The 17,078-nt window shown below is 38.2% G+C and overlaps 1 protein-coding gene across 2 annotated transcripts; it reads right to left on the reverse strand.

Annotated features, from left to right (window-relative positions):
* Positions 1-10: 10 nt before the first annotated feature.
* LOC122840137 (kinesin heavy chain-like) lies at positions 11-16,889 on the reverse strand. Of its 2 annotated transcripts, none has more exons than XM_044132341.1 (26): positions 16,540-16,889; positions 11,317-11,404; positions 11,085-11,158; positions 10,911-11,015; positions 10,759-10,807; positions 10,623-10,678; positions 9,987-10,074; positions 9,656-9,780; positions 9,386-9,490; positions 8,892-9,040; positions 8,597-8,745; positions 7,465-7,634; positions 7,309-7,377; positions 7,030-7,236; positions 6,717-6,863; positions 6,418-6,606; positions 5,065-5,182; positions 4,895-4,971; positions 3,799-3,908; positions 3,594-3,695; positions 3,143-3,203; positions 2,974-3,045; positions 2,657-2,761; positions 1,980-2,196; positions 1,727-1,902; positions 11-594 (listed from the first exon to the last, which is right to left on the reverse strand). In XM_044132341.1, the coding sequence occupies exons 1-25, from the start codon at positions 16,669-16,671 to the stop codon at positions 1,745-1,747; spliced, it is 2,922 nt and encodes a 973-aa protein (XP_043988276.1). In that variant the 5' UTR covers positions 16,672-16,889; the 3' UTR covers positions 11-594; positions 1,727-1,744. The 2 variants fall into 2 exon arrangements, with proteins under 2 accessions (XP_043988276.1, XP_043988275.1); XM_044132340.1 differs by having other exon boundaries at positions 11-1,565.
* Between the last annotated feature and the right edge of the window lie 189 nt (positions 16,890-17,078).

Below are 17,078 nucleotides of genomic sequence, written 5' to 3' on the forward strand. Positions count from 1 at the left end.
AGAGGCAACATATTTGACATCAGTAACACTTTATTTTTGTAATTGAAGAGGCCAGAAGATTGTGCTTTAAACACTGGAGGAAAAATAATGATTTGACATCTATAATAGAAATATCCGCTATTAGTTTAAAATAGGCCTGCAATGAAAAACTCCAAAAAACAGTAAAAATTCAATAAAATAAATACAGCAAGTAAAATACAAATGTAAAAAATAATTGAAAATACAGTACAATACATAGAAGAAAATAAATATAAAAATGCCTAACATTAAATGATTAAACATTACAGGGAAAAAAATTGTAATCTAAATCCAGTTTAAAAAAAAACTTTAAAATAATACCATGATGCAGTAATGTTCAATAATTACACAAAATAATTACAGTAGAATAGACATCGTTCAATTATGTTAAATAAATGCAGTAAAATAAATACAATCATTGAAAATCAGTGATTCTGACTACAAATACCAGAAATAGCAAATACAGCACGACACTTCCATAACATCTGAATCCCACAGACATAAACACACCACGGGTCTAACAGACACTATCCAGCTCATGATGCGCTTTGGTGAATTTCGTTTACTGTCTTCTCTCTGAAAGAAACGTAATGTTTGTAGAAACTGTCAGGAGCAGCTGAGGAATTCTCCAGCAATAACAGTGAAATTAAAAATTAATATAAAAAAGTATAAAAATGTCCAGTAGTAAAATATAAAATGTTGAAAAAGGCAACACTAAGTTTAAACATTCACAAAAAGAACAATTGAAACTCAAGACAGGGCAGCAAAAATGATTAAAAAAACAATTATTATAGCACTGTAAACTCATAAAGCAATGATGTGCAAATAGATGAAATTATTTGAGGTATTTTTTTTCAGAAAATTTTTAGATATTGTAAATACAATTAGAATCAGATGACTAGGCAATGTGCTTATTTTAATTATATTACAATTTAAAAGCATTATTTTTACTTTAACTGACATTTATTATCATTATTATTATTATTATTATTATTATTATTTTTTTTTTTTTTTTTTTTTTTTTTTAGCTGTTGGAACGACAAACACTGGTTCAAAAATCCCTAAAATGTAATTTCTAATATTATTTTTCAATCAAGACAAATACAAAAAAAAATCAGACCTGAGGTGAAAATACTCTGTTTTCTCAATTTTGTCAAGAAAGTGTCAAACAGTTCAAAGTTGACTACAGATAATGCTTGTAGTATAATACTTTGATGCATCAATGTGCATTATATGGATTATGCAAGAGAAAAACAGCAGCAGAAGCTTTAGGCTACTGTCTTCTAAAGTTCAGGTTTTAATACTGCAGAAAGACAAGTTGAATTAGATGAATGGATCAGAGTCACACTAACTAAAACAAACTGTTTTGTTTTTCTGGCAGAAGAAGATCTGATTCAGAGAACAAATCAAACTATTATTGGCTGATAAAGAGGAAAGTTGAGGAAATGAGTGTTTCCAGTAAAGGCAGAATGGTGAAGACAGGAGAGTTGAGTAAAGATGTTCAGAAACAAACAATGAAAAAAACTGATCCAGAGTCAGGCTGTTATCTGTAAAGACAGAAAGTCATACATTTTTAAAGCAAAGCTAAATAAAAGGGGAAAAAATAATATTATTTGGAGTAATTACAGTCTAATTAATTCCTCTGTTTTCTTCATATTAATTTTAGACTTGACTGAAAGCCAAGTAACAGTAACCATCTGTTACTGACCTGGAGTCCCTAGTGCTTTCACTGTGGGTACTGAAGCCGTTGTTGCTGTTGAGCTGCTTGATGTCGGGAGGAGTGATGGCGAGGACTGGAGGCCACGCCCCCTCCTCTGATGGTCGGCTTAATAGATGGGGAGGAAGATGAGTGATGGTACTGGTGCCCGGCTCTGATGGGCTTGGCTGCATGGACGCAGGAACCATGTGAGTCAGTTGAAATCAGATTACTGATTCAGTTTTCTGTAGGCTGCGGTTCTCACCAATCTGAGCAGAGTGCCCCCTCCTGGAGATGTTCTTGGACCGGACGGCCTCTTTGATCCGGTCCACCTCCTGCTGGTACCGTTTGCGGTCCCTCAGAGCCGACTCCTTGGCATTCTTCAGGGCCGTTTCCAGCACTCTGACTCGCTCTGCGGTGGCACGCAGCCGCCGGTCCAGCTTGGGCAGCTCGCAGCGCAGGTCTGCGTTATCCCGCACCAGCTGACAAGACGCAGACTTAAATTTAATCTGCTACAGTTTGTCATGAAACTGATGAAACAGAAGTGACTCTTCATCACAGATCTAGAGCTTTAAATCAATTCACTTTATTTATAAAGGCACTTTACAAGAAAAAAAATAATTCTTATACTCAAACGTATTTGAATCCCCAAACAATCCTGCAGATTTGTTTTGTACATTGGTGTATTGCTAGTTAAGAAAATGTATCCTTTTTGTTATTTAACACAATGTGAAGGAACTTTATTGAAACTTTTAAAAATTAATCTCCTTATATATTAATAGTGTTTATTTTTAATGTAGTGTTTCAGTCTATTTTGACTCAGATGCTACCTTATAATAGGATTGTTAATTTGAAGCTATCCACTGATAATTATTGAAATCGTTCAGTACAGAAAAATAAAAAAAGCATAAAACCGATCACTGCTGTGCGGTGATGTCTCACCTGTTTGTGGACTCGGCTGAGCTGCTCCAGGTTGTTCTCTAAGAAGATGATCCTCTGTCTCTGAGCCAAACTGCCGCCGGCCTCGTCGTTGTCGTTCTCTGAGCTCTGTTCAACATGGAGGGAAAAAAGAAGAGTCTGAAAGAAAATCATCTGTGGGTTCATTAAACAGTTAATGTGGACAAACAAGTGTGGAATCAGTTATATGTTTTAAATAGCATAAATATGAAACAATTGACCTATCTGTAATAGCATTTACAGATTCACATGATTACTGCTAAACAATCAGAACCTGAGCAACCTGCTTTGTTTATTCTTACGCTCTTGACTCGAGACGTGATGTCTTGTATGAACTGGATCCGAAGGTTGGTCAGAGTCTGCAGCTCTTTGGTCTGTGAAACAAAAGCAGAGTCATTTACAGATCACTGATCCTCAACATGTTTCAGCTGAAAGTGCCGTTAAATTAATGTGGACTAATTAAACTCATACCACAGTTTCCTCCAAGCCCTTCAGATCCTCTTTGGCTTGTTCTCTCTTCTCATTCAGAAACCTGAAATTAAATCAGAAGACTGCAGAGTAAAAACTGAATCGTTTCACGTAACAGAGAGAAAAGATTTATGTCCAAATTTATAGAGTATTTAAGAGAAACTGTATGTTGTTTTTAATCCCACTTAGTTCACATAAGGTGGAATTAAATATTTAGCTGAAAACAGTTTATATATACACACATCAGTAAAATAGAATAGTGACCCAGAAACCAACATACAGCATGACAATTTCAATAAAACATCTTACATCAAAACTTATAAACAAAATTTAAGTTAGATCTGTCCCTCCATGTGCCTGAATACAAGCAGGTGGAAGTAAACAAACAGTAACTCTCAACTCATAGAAAACCAAACAAACTCCTGTTACAGGAAGCAAAGAGGGACAAACTTACTGCAGTTTCTGGAGTCTTTGCTCCTTGTTTTGGTCCTCGGCTCTGAGCTTGTCAAAGTCAGACTGAAGTTTTCTGTTCTCCAGCTGCAGAGCCTGATTCACACTGAATGAACACAGAACCTTCTGTTTTATAAAATGATACTTTACCACTCAGAAGTTATAATTTGGTTAAAGTGATAACTAATATTGGTAAAAACGGTCAGTACTCTTTGAGCAGGTCGTTGTCTCTCTGCTTCTGCTCGATCTCATCGCGGAGTCGGCTCAGCTGTTTCTGATGAACCTCCCTGTGGTTCTCCATCTGTTCCTCCAACGTTCTCTGCAGAGCACAAAGCAGCAGCAGCCGCAGGTTTCCTGGTTAAACATGTCACATAGTGCTGGACGATAATCAATCTTATCCAATAATTAATTTTTAGATTTTTGAAAACTTTATTTTTAGAAAATCTGAATTTCTTTTCTTGTGTTTCCTTATTTCAGAGTGATGTCAGCCAACCTAGGTCCCACCATCTTGTTTGACAAGTGTGTTTTAGAGCTCCTGTTAATTTGGATCTTGAATTTAGGTCAATTATGCAATGGAATATTAGGACCAGACTTTCTTTAATTACTAGAATAAAATCCTAAAATTAGGAGAATGAAGTAATAATTTTATGAGAACTCTAACACAGAAAATTATAAAAAATCAAAATGAGGAATGTTGAGCATCTTGTGAAGTAATATCTTGGTATAAGATTTACAGATAATACTGAATATTTTAACACATTAACATCAGATTATCAGAAACAGCAAGACGTTACAGTCATGCAAACTGATCACATCAGATATCTCATATCAAAACTTTTTTTTTCATAAAACTACTTTTTTCATCATATTTTAAGAAGTTATTTCTGGTAAATTTGCAACTTTATTCTACTAATATAATGATTATTTTCTCATAATTAAACAAAACTTCTCATAGTCTGGCCTTAATACTCTGCTTAACAACTCACAGAAGGGTTGATTAAAATAAAAGCAACGTTTTGAAAATATTTCATCATTTTTAATTTCTTTATGAAAATCTGAAATTGACCCTGGTGTCTCAATTAAACGTTTGTAGTAAAACCAGCTGTAAATTAGTGTCAATGATGATTAGACATAAGAAACACAATCACTGACTAATTAAAGTGAAAATATTGATAACTGAGATCAAACTGAGTTTTTGAAGACAGATGACAGACTGAGTGAAGCCGTTTCCTTTCTCTCTGTCCGGTCGTCTGTTGCAGATTGTTAGAAAGTCTGAGGAAGCTTCGACGATCTCAGAGTCTTTACCTTCATCTCCACAGCATCCTTTAGTCTGCTCATGTGTTCTTTCTCTTTGTCCATCACCGTCAGCTCATGCATCTGATCTGAAAACACACAGTACAGTTTCGGTTTGGCCATCATCATCTCTTGTCCAATCACAGAGCAGGAGCTCCTGTAAACATGGTGATGACCCTAACCCTGAGCGTGTAGCTTAGCAACCTCCTCCATCAGAGCGTCCTGACTCTCCTCCAGCTGCCTCTTCTTCTGCTCCATCCTCTGCAGGTCGGCAGACAGGGATTCCAACTTGGCCTCAAGCTGCAAAACCAACAACAATGTAAACAACAACAACGACCTGAAAAACAACAAGTACCCACCCTGGCAGGGCGGTCTGCCAGGGCAGCAACACTTTGCTGTTTTCCGGTCAGACTCACTTGTGAAATGATTCATAAGCAAACATCTCTCTAACGTGCATTACTCATTCACACAGTTGGAGTTCCTGCAACAGCTCTGCTGATTCCACATTAAGTCTTTAACTTCCTCAAAGGTAAAAGTTTGTTCTGAGAAATTATTTATTTAGCAAGTCCACAATTTTTTTAAATTAACATGCCAGGAAAAGCAGCTTCGTGCTGATGGGGAATAATTAAAGATGCACTAAGAAATTGATTGTTGACTGGAATTGGATGATTCAAAGTTAACTATTTAAAGTAACACAGATGTTGCAAGTAAAGTCAGAGGAAGCACAGAGAAATAAGATGATAGTCAAAAGGAAACAGTTCTGTGGTTCCCTCAGGCTGCAAGCGAGAGCATAACCTTCTGCAGATAATCCTGCAGGCTGCTCTGTTTTAGTCTCTTTTAACTTAGTTTTCATTTATTTTTAACAACAAATAGTGACACTTTCCCATAGTTACATTCTGTTGTCTCTTACAGTTAAATACATTCATTATAAGTTTACAAAATAAGGCAAAATGACAATAATACTGTCAAAAGTTATAACAATGAGTACAATTCAATAATGAAGGAAAAAATAAGACAAGAGATAAATACAAAATAAACAAATAATAAAGAGCAAAAAATAAAGTCCTAAGTGTAAAGTATAGAGAAGTATAAAGAGTGCAAAAGGCCAGGCCTCTAACTATACCACTGTATTAATAAGGGCATAACTGGACGCCATCGGATATTAAAAAACGTTTTTTTAAGCCTCAAAGAGTTTGTACTGTTTTATTCTTTGGACTGAATATGTTAGATCTGGAAATATTGGCAGTGTTCTAGATATCTCAGAGTTAATAATACACAAGTGCTAATTGTGACAATCCCTAATGCAGAATGCTAGTTTAAAAGCTAAAACGCTAGTTTAAAGCTGTGTAAATTGTGTTTTTACTTCCACTTCAAAGCTCTTATCTCACAGATTACCCTTGCTCTTAATTAAAAATAAAATGAATCAATGTATGTGTTACTCAAAGTGGAGTTTTGTTTTTAATTCTGGTGTGTCTGTGGCCATCATGTTGCTGTGACAGGGATCATGAAGCTTTCTTTAACCAGGTGTGTGTTACCTGAGAGACGAGCAGCTGGCAGGTGCTCAGCTCCTTCTCGTTGACCTCCATCTTGCCGGTGTTCTCTGTCAGGCTGACCTCCAGCTGTTTGCTGCGGTTCACCAGAGACTTGACCTCAGACTTCATCTTGCTGATGTAGAGCCGAGCCGTGGTGAACTCCTCCTCCATCACGCCGCTCATCTCAGCCATCTGAGAAAACATTAAAACATGCATGAAGCAGTCTGTCAGGCTGCCTGACAGGTAAGCTGTAACCTGGATGTTTGTGGATGTCTGCCTGAAGAGCAGCAGGAGAGTCTCACAGCTTTGAGCTCTGTGGTTCCCAGGACGCTGCCGATCTCACTGAGGTCTCTGATCAGCAGATTGAGGATCTCTGCAGATCTCTTCTTGTGGTGAGTGCTGAGTTCCTGCATGGTGGACAACTCCCTCTGAGCGGCCTCCAGGCCCGCCTGGAACCACAGAACATCGTGGAACAACAACCAACATCAACCTATTGGACTGCTTAAAGGTTTGAAGTGCAAATATTATATGAGTAGTTTGAGGAATTTCAACCTGAAAGACTTGGAGCTCATTGAAAACTGCCAGCCAACACAAGCCTTCGGTTTGTGGACTCACCGTTTTGTGTGCCAGCTCCTCGTTCAGCTGCTCGTTGCAGCGCGTCTTGCTCTCCACCTCCTGGCTCTTGTGGTCATAGTTGACGGCCAGCTCCTCCAGCGCCTGCAGCACCTCCTTCACCTCCTCTTTGGCTGAATCGCTGTCCCTCTGCAGCCGGCTCAGCTCCTCCTGCAGACGCTCGTAGTCCTGGCTCCTGGACAGCAGCAGCTGTGGGACCAGAACGTTAGCAGGGGTGCGGAGGAGAACGGGAAACATTACACGGGCATCATGGGAACTCACCTCATCCTGCTCTATCAGCTGCTGCTTGAGCTTCTCAGACGTCTGACTGTGCAGGTTGATCTCATCATCCTGAAACACGAGTCAGCAGTTTTATGGTTTCAGTTCTGAACTCGTCTTCATCGTCATCATCCTGCTGCAGGTGCAGGTGAGACTCACCTTGTCGTCCAGCTGCTGGTAGAGGTTGGTGATGAGAGTCTCGTACTGCGCCTTCTCCTCCTCCAACAGAGGCATGGTGGGCGGGGCTAAGCTCTCGATCACTGCTGGCGTCTCAGTGCTGATCTTCTTGCTTCTGTTGCTCAGCTGCTCCTCCACAGGTACAGACTCACCTGGAGAGAATCGGAAAGAGTCAGAAATCCCCCAGCAGCTTGGGTTTCCCTCAGGGGGAGTCAGGGCACCAAAAATAATCCTGGTTTTAGCTTTTGACCTAAACTAAAACATAAAAGAAATATAAAAATGTGGAAAAAAATTAAAGCTAATTTAAAATGTCAAAAAATGGCCACTGAGTCACTGAATCCACTCTGTTATTAAGAAAATAAATCAACCTTTTCCTTCTTAGCTCTGAAGATTTTTCCTTTTATCACAATTAGTATGAAAACAGAGTCAACCGTTTCTAAGATTAAAATTTGCAGCTCTGACACTTGAGCTGAAGTTGAATAAACATTTTCTTAATTAATAAAAAAAGCAGAATTCTTTAATGGTAATCAATTTCAATAAAATCCACCAGGTGGAGTCCTAACACAGTGGAGGAAAGACTTAAAGGGGCGTTTCCACTGCAGGAACATTTTCCAGAAATGTTTCCACTGTAGGAAGCAGGGCTGAATAAAAACTGAACACAGATTACCTCCTATTAGAGAGGTAGCAGGTTTATGGAGTAATTTGCACAATAAGGGAATAAATACATCATATTACAGAGGTTCTTAACATTTCTTAGTCGTTTTTGGTTTTTTGTGTAGTAATTTTCTGGTTTCAACTTCTTGATAGATTTTTTTGGAAACTTTTTTTTGCTTATTTTGAAAACATTTATTCTCATATTGAATATGAATAGATTATGCATTCAAATACACTAATAAAGACTTCCAATCTTGTGGAAATATTAATCAAATTATTAAAATTCAGCACAAAACCTCAGCTTTTAGCATCTGTGGAGGCAAAATTAAATGCTCTCGGATTCACAGAAAGAATTTATAACCAATATTAGCAGCCATTGTTTACATATTCATCATTGCAACATGATTCACTCAAAGTAACTCTCAGCAGCAGCCTTGGTAAAACTTGAAATTTTCCTCACCTTTCCTCCAGCGCTTCAACTCATTCTCCAGTTTCTGGATCATGATGCTCAGACTTCTGTTCTTTTCTTTCTCCTTCTCGTACTTTTTCTTCCACTCCTCGGCAGTCAGCTCAAGGTTGACAGAAACCGTGTTCTTTATGGTTTTAGCCCTGAAACATGAAATCAAATAGGACACCTTTAACACAGAGAAACACAGGTTTTGTATTCAGATGCTGCTCAGAGCTCAAACTGATCCTTCAAAGCTACTAACAGACTGTTTGTCCTGAACACTAACGTGGAAACCTGTGAACTCTACCTCTGACCGAACATGAGGGTGGACTTGCTCTCAGCCTCGTTGTAAACAGACGGAGAGCAGCAGATGATGATGGTGGTCCGACAGTTTCCTCCCAGAGAGTCCTGCAGAATCCTGGTCATCTTGCTGTCTCGGTATGGGACGTGGGTTTTCTACATTTAGATACATAATACAGTGTGAGGATGTGATCTATGAAGGTTTGTTATCTGGTTCCTTTCTGTCATGTTGATGTCAAGAACATCTAGAATCAATCTTTTGTTGCAGTGACCTAAATTCTTATCAAGAACCGAAGGATAAAATTGTTCTAAAGTCTGGAACACTGACTCTTTTGGTATAAAACAAGTTCAATATATCCAAGTTTTCTTTGAGAAATCTGTCTGAACCAGCCCTAACTTCTTCCCTTTTCCTCATACAGCAGTATTTAAATCAGTCTCTCTGTTTACTTGATCTGTATAATTGTATTCTTTGACCTGCGTAATGAGATTTTTTTTTCTCACCGTTCCTTCGCTGAGTGCGGCAATGACGTTCCCAAGAGCAGACAGAGACTTGTTGATGTTCTTCGCTTCATCCAACACAGAACCTTCAGCTCCAGTTTTACTGACCTGAACAAAATGTCAGAAAGTGGAATGTATAAAAAAAAACAAAACATAAAAAGTAAAAGTGTCAGATGAGAGAATATTGTATGCCCTGATTATAGATTGTTCAATCTCTTAATATTTTTTAGAGCTATCTTTTGTTAGTTTTCTTAAACATTGAAGAAGTCAGACCTTCTCGCTGCCTGCCAAGTCGACCAGATAAAGCTTCCCAGACAGTTTCATCTCCGTCTCCACGTTCTCCTGCTTGATGTTGATCAGGAAAATGCTGTGGCTTCGAGAACTGTGCTCATTCATGTCTGCAGGAGGAAGACAGGTGAAAAACAGAAACGTCAGCTGGAAATACAACAGGAACAGCTCAGCCATGCGTTTTGATACTTGCTGAAGACTGAAGAGACAGAAACACCAGAAATGATTTTGTTCTGACTCTAAGAAAGCTTGTAGCTGAGGTGATGGAGCGGTGGTAATAATGCTTCAGGAATATCAGATGCAGTGAAAGACTTACTGGTGACTGCAACGTGTCTGTTAGCTTTTCCTTCATCGATCACGTCCATCACCTCCTCAGGACTCGACACAAAACGCTCAGTGCAACCCTGACAGAGAGAACATGGAAAACTGTAAACACATTAACTCTATTCTCTGCAATTAAACAATATTCAACCATATATTGCAGTTGTACAAATTTGCAAACAAGGAAACAGTCAACTACTGCACACCCCCTTGTTACTTTGTAAGTAAGTAAGTGAGAAAATGCATCATCATCAGTGTGAGGACATCTGTGTAGGCAGAAATTTTGGCTGTCAGCTGGTCAAGACCATACAATTGTGGGTTAACACAATGCTAAAAGGTATAGGTACACACAATTACATTAGAATCAATCTGGTTTGAAAGTCATTCCTAAAAATATAAGTTCATTATTCTATTGAAAGATTATTAAAAAAAATAAACATTTGCGACAGATGCAAGTTTTTGGCATGTCAGGAAATTAACCCCAATGCAATGTCTCTGAAATAATCCAAGAACCTTTAGAAACTAAAGAGCTTCAGCAAGGACTCTACAGACCTCGGTTTGCAAGGTAATTTAATTGAAGTGATTAGAAAAAGACTGAACAATCATATACAGTGACATGGGTCTCAGGTACCTTGACATAGGGAACCCTGTTTTTATCCTCATGAACAGCCAGGTTGGTTTTTGACACTGAAACATGAAACTTTGGTCAGTAAATGTTAACGAGTTCTTGGACCTTAAAAAAAAGAGAAACATCTGAAATGTCTCACCGTCCAGCAAGTCTCTGATTTTATCCAGATAGATCTCAAAGTAGGAGACCTGCAGACAGAGAGGATCATAACACATGGACCCATGATTGGAAACACAACTGTACTGAGATCATATGGATTATTTTAAGGTGTTTTCACGTTAGTTGGATCACCTTGATGTGGAACTCCAGGTTCTCATCCATGGAGTAGATGTGGTCAAAGATGTCTCTGGAGATCCTGGGGATGATCCCCATCATATGGGGGTCGTGCAGGTTCCCCTAAATAACAAAATAATGTTTACAAAGACAAACAAACATGATCTGCTACTCACACAACAACTCACTAACCTCCATGGTGTGAGTCTTTCCTGACGACGTCTGACCGTAAGCAAAGATGGTTCCATTGTATCCTCCCAACACGTCTGAAACACCAAATAAAGATACAAACTATTAAACACCATAAAAATCAAACAATAGAATAAAACACTGCATTTTATTATCTAGCTTCCCTTTGAAATAAAAGAAACGTTGATAATGTTTACCATCATAATGTCTATATATGAGTTGGGATCAGCCTCACCTTTGACGATCTGCTTAGCACAGGTATCATACACCTGAATCTGTTCAGTGCTCGGAGGAAAAACTCTGTCAAACACATACGGCTTCCCCTGAAACACAGGAAGACGTTGTCAAAATAAGACTTTACCAAAGACATTGAACTTACTCTGACACACAGGAAACAGAAAAAACTGTCAAAGAGATTTATTCTTTGGAAAGACTGGTTTTCTGTCAAAGTGCCGAGGGACACTTTCTACAAGATATGTTCAAAGTGGACAGAATATATCACACCTGGCTGACTTTTCATAAACCTTGCCGTCATTCAGAATGATGCTTTGATTTGAAATGTGATTGGCTTTTATTCTGGTTACCCTGTCACCTCCATTTAAGTTCTGGTTTGTTTCTGTTTTGTTTTTTCTTGAAAAAATGCGAAAAAATTAAAAAATAAGTAAAAAAAAAAAAAATGCTTTTACATTTAATTACAGGAAACACGGCATTAAAATAAGATTCTCTTAAATACAGATAGTTTCCCCTAAATCATATACAAAACATGCTGCCAAAATAAAAAAGTCAAACATGCCTTTAAACATTTAGCTTAGATAAAGATTATTATAAGGAATATATTTAACTGGAGGAGAAAGCAATTATAAGTAAACTGTAGCAAACACACAACATCATAAATTTTGTATACAGATTCTTTTTAATGAGTATAAAACATATCTTAATATGTCCATGAATACTTGTGTGTCTGCTGCCGACAGCCTATAAAAACCTCTGGAAGCTGCTGGCATTAAACTGATCAGAGGAGAGTCTGAAGATTTATCTGCAGCCAACAGATTTAAATGTCGCCTCAAAATACAGTCAGATGAAAAAAGGAGAAATAATGAAAATCTCCCCAAACTACAGGATTGAACCAGGACTTGTTTGCGAATTACTAATGTGCAATTTGCAAAATCTATTTTCTTACGCAGTCATAAAAAGACTTAATGAGCACAAATAACCCGCATTGAATCAATATCGTACAAGCAATTTAGCTTGGTGTTTTTTGCTGATACTGTTTTGGAAAAGCCCTTTTGCATGTCACACCTTTCTGTGGATTTCTTTTAGGCTTTATAATAGCTGAACTATAAAGCTGAACTGGAGAAAATGCTAACATTCAAAATCCTAAAAATATTCTAGGTTGCATTTTAAATGGCTCGAATTAAGACCCTGATTTTTCTTCTATCTGATTTCGTAGCTGCTTTTATGTGGCAAAGAGGAATGATAATCGAGTCATAAACAGAGACAGTCAGCTCTTTCCAGAAGCTCTGCCGGATGTACAGGCTTTTCCCCGGACAACAGAACTTAAGGACCAGACTATAGATATATATATTTAGATAGCTCCTAAAATCTCACATAACAGGAAACAATTTAATATCTTTAATTTTGAAAGACTCTGAAAAGTGGGTATGTGTGAAAATTTTGAAAAATGAGAGGTTCACTCACAACAAAATGCAGTTTACCGACAGACCCGATTAACAGATGGAGGAGGCAACACTGACCTGAAAGAACTTGATTCTTAAGCATCTGGAATGGAAAATATGTCACAGTTGGCTTTTATTTATTGTCATCTCTGCTTTTAATAAAATTCATCTCCATGTTTTAATTAAAAGATTTTGCAACAGTTTAACCGTAGTTTGATTCTTAAAAGGTGGATTTTAGATTTAATGGACTTTTAGCTGATAAACTCTTCCACTGGCTCACCACATATACAATACAACAATGGTTAGAGTTCTTCCTGATTGGTTATCTTATTAAATATTTTCAGAGCACTTTTAAATACTTTATTCTTAAGAATGCAAAACAGTAGAGAATTATTAGTGTTTCCCCAGGCAATGATTCCTATGTTAGAGCCACATCTTTGCATCATTATTAGACCTTTTATTTTTTTATACATATTACCCTAAGGAAAATCTAACAGTGGATATTAATATAAAGTACCACTGAACATGATCATGCCCAAGAAGTTCAAATACCTTTGAAGGTGTACACAGCAAGGCACGGAGCTGCTTATATTTCTTATATTGCTGCTGTAAAGTCAAAGGTCAGTTCTATCCTTTAGCTAACATGATAACACACTTACACATCTAGAATGATTTCATAGTCCTTCTCCTTTAAGAATCACATCTTCTGTGTAACAAACAAGTAATGATCTACTTAATACATCTCAAAAAAGAAATGACAAAAAGGTTGATTGGTATAAAGCAACAATCACCAACTTTTTGCAGCATAGAACTACTTAATGGGCACCAAGTTACACCAATTGATACACACAGTTTACTTTTAATTATATAATGATGATAATAATGATTTATCTAATTTTGGAACAGCTCTGTGGGCTATCCGTATGGTCATTCAAGACATCTGTTTGTTTTTGTGTATTTTCTGAAATTGCCAACATTTCCGTGGAGTGGTGAAGTCAACCTGCAGTTGTTTCTCCTCTGAGCCACCAAACAAGGAAATGGCAGCATGAAAACTGAGAAAATTTGAAGGGTCAGCTGACTTTACAACACAGGGCAGAGTGAAGCCATAAAAGACAGACGGCTTGACCATCTGGCTGTTGAATGTAAGGCCAAGACACAACAGGACCACAGAGCAGAGATGCACCAGATCTTGTTTTGCAAGAGGATGTATTGCACACTTCCTAGGCACATAATTCCATTTATACCACAATCCAGTAACTATGGCTATGTTGTCACAGCAGGTTTTGATGATCAATTCCAATTTTTTTTTGCTGAAATCCATTTTTTTTTTTGCAGGGTGGTTCACATTACTAATTAAATGCCACTGCAGTCAGACTTCTGTGTGAACAGTTTGCCTCTCCAAAGCGACCAACAAGCACAGAAGAAGAACGCTGACGCCAAACAGCATCACATTCAATAAAAGCAAAGTAAGTTACGTTAATGGAAGAGAACCAGCAGTGAGTTTCTTCTTCCTGTCTTTAGATCAAGCAGGTCAGTTTCATATGATGTAGGGATGCAGAGAAAGAACATTTCTCTTTAACAAAGATGAACCATTTAAGGCAGTGAAGTACAGAAAAGGCAAATGAGAATGGCACCACAAAAACAACAGAAACAGAAGCAGCTTATCACAACAGAGCACTGCAGGCTTGACTATCCAGTTTAAACCTCACAAACTCAGATAACCTCTGTTCATCTGACAAAACTACCCACAGCTGACGTTTAGTGATATGTTCTTTAACAGGACAGCATGTTAAAGGCCCAGATTGATGTGTGGAAATGTAGGAGACAAACCTTAATGCTACCTATGATCTCCTCTGAGCTTTGAAAGGAAGAAAACAATATTTTAAACATTATATCTACTTTAAAATAGATGGTTTTATGTTGCACAACTCAGATAAGGTTATAAATGAGAAAAAGAAAGAGTAAAATAGAATAAAGTCTATGAAAGCAAGTAACTAGTTGTTCAATTTCAACCTAATATCAGTGTGGATACTCTTTTGTGAAATAAAGCTTGTGTGGCTTTAGTCAGCAGAGAGAACCAAATTCTTTAAAATCTCCCTTTTTTCCCCTATAAACTGATCAGTAAGTTATTCTAAGTCAGTTTTACTTGGATTTGTTTTTTACATTTAAAACCAGCATCTTTCTGTTGGTAGATTTGAATAATTTCAGTTTTCTGTTCTAGTAAGTTTAGATGCAAATACCTGAAGATAAAAGATAAAGTGATGATTTCTAACTTATTATTAGATTAAGACAAAAATTGTCAATAAAGACAGGTCTCAATGCCCCAAAGCATCAATGCATCCATTACATTTAGTGATCCTGAGTCGGTTTCTTGCTGCAGGTCTGTCTGTTTCAATAAGATGCCTGTCGTCATGGTGACTGCATTTCTGCATCCCCAGGGAGACGGCTGAGATGACTGGACCAATGAGACGGAAGAAAAATGATTGCTGCTGAACGATGCCAGACACACACAGATAAATACGCACACACACTCGTTTTCTCTCTCACGTACATGCCCCCCCACACACACACGCACACGCCTACATGCATGAGCACACACACACACAGCCCAGCCTCACAGTGAGTTCAGCGTCTGTTTAGTTATTTTCACTCCATGGATCTGAATCTCTTAGCAATATTTTTTTCTTGATCTGTTGCTGCTGGTCACATGACCTCTGTCAGCCCCCACCTGCTGTCATGGTAACAGGTTATTTCCCATGAGGTCTTTCAGAGTCTCCATCCCCCATTTTTGTCTGAATGAAACCAGAAATCAATATGTTTTTGGAGGAAACTGACTTATTTGTATATCAAGCATTCACTCTAACTGGTTATGCCAAAGCCTCAGTCCATGTTGTGATTTATGAATATTTGTCATTGGGTGCTAATTGTATTTTAGCTTCATGTAGTTGTTAGAAGGTCCATGCCTAAACCAGATTAGTGGAGGAGACAAAGTTTCCTTCTGTTGTAACAACAGATCTTAGCTGCCCAATCCACAGACTTTGGATGGAAGGATATAATTAGAAAATGTTTTTTTTTCTGCAAAACTTTCCAAACAGGCTGAATAAAAAAAAATCCATCTGTAAACGAACTCTCTCTCTATTGAGAGAGAGACTCAATAATACACAAACTGCTCTCCTGTGCAGTGTTGTCATTAAAACTGCTTCATGTCTGCCTCATTATTTTCTGTTTGTGTATTTTCCTGAAACTTGAGGAACTGGGACACCCATTCATTAAACCAGAAGTCACTCCTGAACTCTCAGGTCAAATTAGTCCTGGACGTTTCAGCTGAAAGCAGCAGATCGAAAATTACTGTACTTTATTTAATATAAAAATAATAGAATGGATTTTTTTCAGCTGTCCAGGAAGGGATACACTCTAATATGTTGTTTTCGTCTTCCGTGTATTCAGACATGTGAAAGCATCAAACTGGTTAATTAGAACTTTAACTGAATGCTATGATTATTAGTAAAAGGAAATGAATGAGTTAGCATAAAGCTCAATTCAGCTGCTTCTTCTAGCTCAAAGTGGGGAAAATAATCTAATTATCAATTAAGATTTGGTTTTAATCAAGTGTACAAACACAAATTAAACAAACTAAACTACCAGCAGCATCTGTTAAACATCGTTTAATTTTTTTCTGTTCGTGTTTCTATTGTTGCAGCACGGACACATGCACGCGCAGACACAGCAGGAGGGCGTGTCTGTGCGGTAATCAGGTTCCGTTCGGCTGGGTCAGGACTCACCGCCAGTACCACCGTGTCCTCTCCGTTGAACTTGGGGATGTATTTGTCTCCGCGGCTCCTCTCCGAGTCACTCAGCGGCCTGAAGCGGCACATCACCTTCACCCCGCACACCCCGCACTCCGCAACCTCCATCCCCGCACAGTCCGCAACAACAAAGACAGAAGAGAGAAGAAGACAGACTCCCGCTGGGAATCGGGGTTCGGTTCGGACACAGTGGGTGGATCAGACTGATGAAGCTCTCCGGTGAGACTCGGAGCTCCGGTCAGCGTCTCTCCATCAGGATGCTGAAGACAACACTGCCAGCTCCCACAGGTCCAGCCTGGAGCGCTGAGCCGCAGAGAACTCTGGGAAATTGAGTCTTCATAATGGATTTATTATCTGATTGATCAGGTGGTCGGATCTGTGGAGTCCTATTAAAACATTTTCTCTCTTACAAATGATTTTAGATGCTGACTCTGTGGCTTTAATTCTTCATTATATGTAGATTCACTGGCCAGTTTACCAGACAGTGAATCTGGTATGGACAGAGATTTCTGTCC

Source organism: Gambusia affinis, linkage group LG11 (assembly GCF_019740435.1).
Source record: "Gambusia affinis linkage group LG11, SWU_Gaff_1.0, whole genome shotgun sequence".
Taxonomy (NCBI): Eukaryota; Metazoa; Chordata; class Actinopteri; order Cyprinodontiformes; family Poeciliidae; genus Gambusia; species Gambusia affinis.